Raw genomic sequence first — 6,551 nt, forward strand, 5'->3', positions numbered from 1 at the left:
TGCTGCTGTTCGCAGTATCAAGTATCAAGGAGACGACTTTGAATGCGATCTGGGCCTTCAATATTTAAGGCCAAGTTGTAGGCTGGCAATGATAAAGAGAAAGACGAGAGCCCGGGTTGATCGCTTCTTTTTATATGTTAGGAACCCTGGTCGTTCATACCAACATCTTATTCTGGAAGATTTATGTATGCAAAATGTGCATGAACTTGGGACGTAATATCCACGATGTCTTTCTAATTGTCTCTCGACTAGGCCTATACAAGTATGCCAATCTCGGCCGTCAAGCCCGGCATCCTCTCGAAAAAGCAATACATAGGAAATCATAATAAAACCTACAGAATGTTTTTAAGCTGGTGTATTAAGAAAATAGCCATGGCATCCTTATTGATAGCCGAAGGGCAGTTTTGGTAAACTATAATGCCATACATCTAGGGGGGAGGGGGGTCACAGAGAGGAGAATGATCGCGATATTAGATGTCGTATCTTAACCTATTCTAGATTCCTATCATAGTCTAAGATGGAATGATGGCTATATTACTTCGGGTTCAAGTTACAAAAATGTTTTAGCGAGTAATGAAATAATTTAAATCATTCGGCTATTAATCTGATCACGGATTGTGGAGTCCAGACTGTTCAGTCGTATCTTGCGAATTCGGTGATTTCGCCGAGAATTCAATATCTGCACTGTCAGCGGTTCCAAAAATCCCCTCTGAGTTATCCGGCCTTTACTTACAAGGAGGTATAAAATTGAGATGACCAGGTGGTAGCGATTTGTGCTGGGTTTGTCTTTTGAACAACATTTTGGAGGCCCCACAGGTGTCCGGAAGAACAATGGTGGTATCGCTCATCGAAGATCTAGCCGACTGGGTGTGAGTAGGATGACTGGGATCTGAATGAAACCACGCTTAGCATATACAGTGAACATCGGTGAGATGTATCTCGAGCAGCAGATACTACCGTGAATTGGTGGCGCAGTGTTAGGGTTCACAGTTTCTTCTGTGCTTCTGCCTTCTGCGCTCTGCTCTTCTTGGGTTTCTATGACGGATAGGGAATCGTCTTGAATGAATAGAAAAGAACCAATCCAGCTAGGAAGTAGACTTTGTAGCGACAAATTTGGGAAAGTTGGGATGCAATACATAATGGTTCCTTAACAAGCTGGTAGCAATTTCTGGTGATGTAGATATGGAACAGCTGGCTAGCACAGCAACATCAATAGGTTATTATATACACTGGCCAATCGATCTTTTTCACTAAAAGCTCAAACCTTCGTCGATTTTTTCTTTCTTACGCTACAAGGAAGCTAATTTAAGAACGGTACTTTTCTGGATCTGCCTCGGATGGTTAGCCCTTACAGATAAGTATACCTATCAACACTTACAGTTTGAAATGGCGAATTCACTTTATAGCAAACAAAGGTATCACTTAAAACAGGTCATGCGAGGCTCCTGGGCGCCTGGCCCCTAGTATCCTATGGCTCGGCACCGAATCGTTCAACCAGTCCATGTGTAGTGTGGACAGTACCCGCTAGCCATGGATTACGAGCTGCGGATGAGGCCTGGAGCCCTATTCGAGTTTCTAACTTTAAGACCCACACTTCAGTGTTCAACATCGAAGTGTGGGTCCAATTTAGTATCAGATACATGGCGTATTGTCTCTAAGGCTACTGAAAGGTCCATTTTGGCAAAAAGTGGATAACGAGCTGCGGATGAGGCCTGGAACCCCATTCGAGTTTCCAACTTTAAGACCCACACTTCAGTGTTCAACATCGAAGTGTGGGTCCAATTTAGTATGCTTGCAATCATTCGTTTCCCTCCATCACTTCATCATTGCTGTTAGACAATAGAGAATCTCGTGTAGTCGGCACCAAGCGAATAAAATATCACCTAGCCGGTTATCAGTTCATAAACAGCCTACTTCGCCTCGAGCAATATACCCTCCATTACGAGCTTGCTTCCTAGTTCCCAGTTTTCAGCACAAAAAGGTCAGGATTGTTGGCACTTAAGTTCGTTCGTTTTCAGAATGAGTGGACTGCTGACAGAGGAGAAAATAGGTTCATCTACTGAGAGAGACAAGAGAATATGAACGCGGGAATTGCACCGCGATCATACAGACTCCACTGCAGCACATAGATATCGAAAACATTGCATTCTAGATCCCATAAAATACTAGTCACTGAGTTCTGTCAATAATGGCTGACACAGAATATAATTTATTATTATTCTTTGTACCCCAGGCCACATGTTTGTATCTCAGTGGGGTTTTGAGCTGAACGAGTGTGGAATCCATATTTTGATCAAATCTATATCAATCCAAGCGCCTGCCATCCGGTCACGTAGGCTTTGTGATATGGGCTGCAGGGTCACGAGCTCATCCCGGCACACCTAGGATATTATTGGGTGAAAATTTAGTGCTATGCATAAGGTGGCTAGGAGGGGTTGGGCACTATAGGAATAATGGTTGTGGCGTCTCTCACGCTGATGATTGATTTGTACAAATTAAACTGGCCCCACACTTCGATGTTGAACACCGAAGTGTGGGTCCAAAAGTTGGAATCTTGAATTGGGGGCTAAGTCTCACCCGCAGTTCGTAATGTCGACCGTGCGTCCAGGCTTCCAGCAAAAACTAAGGAATGAGCCTGAATCCAGACGAAGGTATTTCTATAATCTACAACTCATCCAAAATGGACCTTTTAGCAGCCTTGGAGACAATACGCAATGCATCTGATGCCACTCTTCACTCGCACGCAGCACAGACCATTCTGACAATCAGGACAATCAGTCAACGTCTTCAGAGTCTAGATCCTGGGTTCCACGCGACTCCTTTGGACCCGGGAAGCGTACAATCTCCCCCACATTCACCTCAATCTTCGGAGACGACAACAAGTAAGGAGCAAGCCGGCGGGTCAGGCCCAAAGTCCCCTCAACCTCTTCAGGCGGCTTGGAGTAGTGATTATCATGCATTTTCCGGGGAACGCCCGGGCGTACCATCTTCTCCACATTCACCTCAACTTTTCCAAGCTATCGAAAGGACGGCACTTAGAGACGACGTCGTCCTGTCATCTTTACAAATACCTCGCGCTCCTAGCTTAGAGGTAGCTCTTACCGTTCCGACCGCCCAGTCTACACCGGATGGAGAATATTCCGGAAGCGCACGCCCGGAATCATCCCGTACTCCTCCGGACCATGTCTCTCAGCTGCTGAAAGGTGTCAAAAAATCAGCAGGTCTGATTTGGAAAGTCAGCCGGGAGTCACCAAGTGCCCTATTGTCTCGCAAGCGAAGCTCCGACGAGGACCCACGATTAGACCATATAAGGTGTATAGAAGGAGATAGATCACTTGGAAACAAGGAAAAGCTTCTGAGGGTTCTTGCACTCAGATCGATAGCTCTTGAGTTCACGAAAAAAGAGCAAGATAATGGAGTCTCTCCGACAAGGCGTAATGCGCTCTACGAGCAGACCTTACTTCCAGTCGTCCCAGATTCTTCTCGCGCCAACGTCTTCAATTTTGGCAAGAAAGACTTCCTATCAAAATCCATAGCGGCTGGTCTCAAGTACATGGTCTTTGAGGAGGTCATTGCCACTCACTGCCACAATCTGCCAAGCATATGCGCTGCCATCTCCGCCATTGTTGCACTGCAGATAGATCAATTTCGGAGACTTCGCTATGACGAAATGCATTGCTTTGCGCAAAGACTGATCTCAGACGATGAATGTATCGAGCTTTCGAATCAGAAGATGCATCTGCTCGATCTTGTACGAAGCCTTAGCCCTTGGTTCAATCAAGTACAAAATGACTACAATTGTGAGTCCACTTCGAAAATCGACTTCTCCTACGCCGTATTAATGGTTCTTGAGTGATCTTCCAGAGTCCGGTTTCGGGGATGGAATCGAGCAGACAGAAGTTACCACGGAATGATCTCGACAGTGCCCCTGATGCTATAAATAATTGTCCTATCTCGATTCCGCAAGATATCCCTAGCAACGGAGCCGATACTCAGAGTCCAGAGTTTGCGCAGCGATTCTATGAACAAATTTTAAACCAACCTATCGATGTTTCTGGGATTATGGATGATATTGCCAACAGGTCTTGTTTTGATTTTGAACATATCGCACTAGACAATGCTACTAGCTCGCCAGAAACTGCTTGATATGATATGTGCTAAATTCCCAGTTTATACCCCCATATCCCCAATTTGGCGTTATCCTCGATGACCAATCGACTTTCACCATACACATGATAGTAACGATCCAACTGAATTTCTTCTTCGCCAAGTGTCACTTTTCCCTTGATGTAAAATGGTATAACTGCCATATAAGGTTTGCCGACTATGTTTACACCAGGGGAGAAAACCTGGATAGCAGGCCTTATTCCGTATGATTTTAGTTGACGTTGTTTTCGAGTCGGGTTGTTCTATTTTGAGTCAGAATCAATCATGTCGAACCTGAATCATGCACCCTCACCAAAGAAAGCTCTTCAATCTTGGTAATTAGCTCCCTGCCGCGGCCGTGCACCAGCATTGTGGCGGATATGCGATCGGAAGGGATTGACAGGGATTCCGCTATAGACCGATCATTTTCGCAAGCCTCAGTGTAGATCGCCTTGATGGATGAAGGTATCTCCAAAGATTCCACCAAGTTTTCTCCCGGACCGTGTGTATCCATAGATATGCGCTTCAAATATGAGATATGAGTGAGTCCGAACGTCGTTGAGCTGCACCGAAATTTGCAGTTTATCAGGAAACGCCTGTTAGGATGATATTGGGCAGAGAAAGGCGCGGAGGAGCGGGGGATATTTCTTCCGTTGTTGAATGAACACCTCTCGTCACCTCTCTTATATTGCCCGCTAAATTCCGTGGTTTGATTCCATCGCTTTCCGAAGTCTTGAGTATTCCTGAATCTGGCGGGGGGTTGTGTCACGTGCTATGCATATCATTTGACCCCACACGTGACTTAGCTGGCGGTTTAAACAGCTCATCAAAATGCATTCCGGCTTGACTACTCTGATTGGCTTCTGATCCCTGTCACAGACTTTCTTTGAATATAGTCAGAGAACATAGTCAGAGAGGCCGTTGAAATTCTCTAGCCCTGTACCAAGCTGCACTTTAATTGCTCTGTATCTCTCATAATTACCGTGGCATCAAACCAAGCCGCGAAAAGTGACGAGGTTGCTTATAATACGATACCAAAAATTCACAAAATGCCCATCAGCCAGGGACCATCATGAACTGTATTCCTAGCTACGAAGACTGCATCCGAGCTGGATTGTTCCCATTCTCTGTATTCAAGACGATCCTCAAGAGCAGAGCGCAGTATGCAGAAACATAGAAGCCGTGAGCCCTACTCGAAATGCACATGACCAACGTGCATTTCGAGTAGGGATTTTTCTTCCAGACCTTTTCTCAAGTCCCAAAAAGGCAATCAGGAATTCGCTGCCTGTTGGACATTACAACTACATAAATCCTTGTAAGTAAAAGCTCGGGGACTCGATTCAGTGCCCAGCTGCAGCGACCAGTCCCAGATTTTCAGCTTCATGGTGGGATCGCTGAATATAAGTCTGTAGGTTTTGTTATAAAAGCACCGTGGCTTTCCCAGTATACTAACGTCTAGAATCTAAAGCAACGCACTTTTTTCTACCCATCGACAGCTATCATCATCGGGATTTCCGCGTACAAGATACATTTTCTACTGGTAAAAGGGCCCCAACTATAATAAGACTCACGCTGACTTGAACTTTTCTGTTATAGTTCAAACGGGCAATTACTGCCTCGCTTATCACTACACCTAAGATCTAGGAGGTATGTGGTACCATTGTGTCATGATATCAGGCACCGAGCTAATATATAGTGCGAATAGAACAGTCGCCTATCATGTGTTGGGATTATACCATCGTATATATATGCAAACACTCGGAAAAATATGAACATAGTATAATGAAATGTCCTCAACGTCTTGACAGGGGCAAATGTGACATGGGACCCATACCCATACCCAAAGACTACCCGTTGTCTTACAAATGCAAAGGTTGTCAAGAGGAGGAGGAACGGCAAGAATCTCTTCGGAATGAACAAGCAGGTGGCAGTGATGGAAGCGCTAGCTGAAGTATAAGAAAACACATGATATAAGCATGACCTGTATTCGGCTCAAAACCACTGTGTAGGATAGAAGTCGAGTACCTAGCTCAAAGCCTAGGAGGGGAAGATGTCTCAGAATGGCAGTAGATGAACGCGGCTTTCAACCCTAGCTGGCTCTTCGCTGTATAGGAATTTGGCTTCGAACAGACCGAAAGTAGCAGACCAGAAGATCTGGCAAAATATGCGATATCATTATTATCTATAAGCACTTTCCTCCCTTCCATTTAGCATTAAGAAAAAAGCTACTTTTGAGCCTGCTTAGTCTAAATTTTTTCGTGACTGATCAGTGTCCCGAGCTGTTTAGACGAGTATCGCTTCTTCAATCCGGGGCACTGCTGTTCTGGATCCAACAAACGAGATCCCATTTCGGCATACTACTAGCCATCCGCGTTATGTGTCTATCAAACATAAGGAATTCCGAA

The 6,551-nt window shown here is 45.0% G+C and overlaps 2 protein-coding genes across 2 annotated transcripts; one reads left to right on the forward strand and one right to left on the reverse strand.

Moving 5' to 3' along the window:
- Positions 1-2,680: 2,680 nt before the first annotated feature.
- On the forward strand, positions 2,681-3,856 carry N7529_009489 (uncharacterized protein; the record flags this gene model as incomplete). Its single annotated transcript, XM_057245016.1, has 1 exon — positions 2,681-3,856. One exon carries the CDS (start codon positions 2,681-2,683, stop codon positions 3,854-3,856), a length of 1,176 nt encoding a protein of 391 aa, XP_057093279.1.
- Positions 3,857-4,157: 301 nt separating this feature from the next.
- On the reverse strand, positions 4,158-4,516 carry N7529_009490 (uncharacterized protein; the record flags this gene model as incomplete). Its single annotated transcript, XM_057245017.1, has 2 exons — positions 4,158-4,409; positions 4,460-4,516. The coding sequence occupies 2 exons, from the start codon at positions 4,514-4,516 to the stop codon at positions 4,158-4,160; spliced, it is 309 nt and encodes a 102-aa protein (XP_057093280.1).
- Positions 4,517-6,551: the final 2,035 nt, after the last annotated feature.

This window comes from Penicillium soppii, assembly GCF_028829465.1.
Source record: "Penicillium soppii strain IBT 18220 chromosome Unknown utg000007l, whole genome shotgun sequence".
Classification (NCBI taxonomy): domain Eukaryota; kingdom Fungi; phylum Ascomycota; class Eurotiomycetes; order Eurotiales; family Aspergillaceae; genus Penicillium; species Penicillium soppii.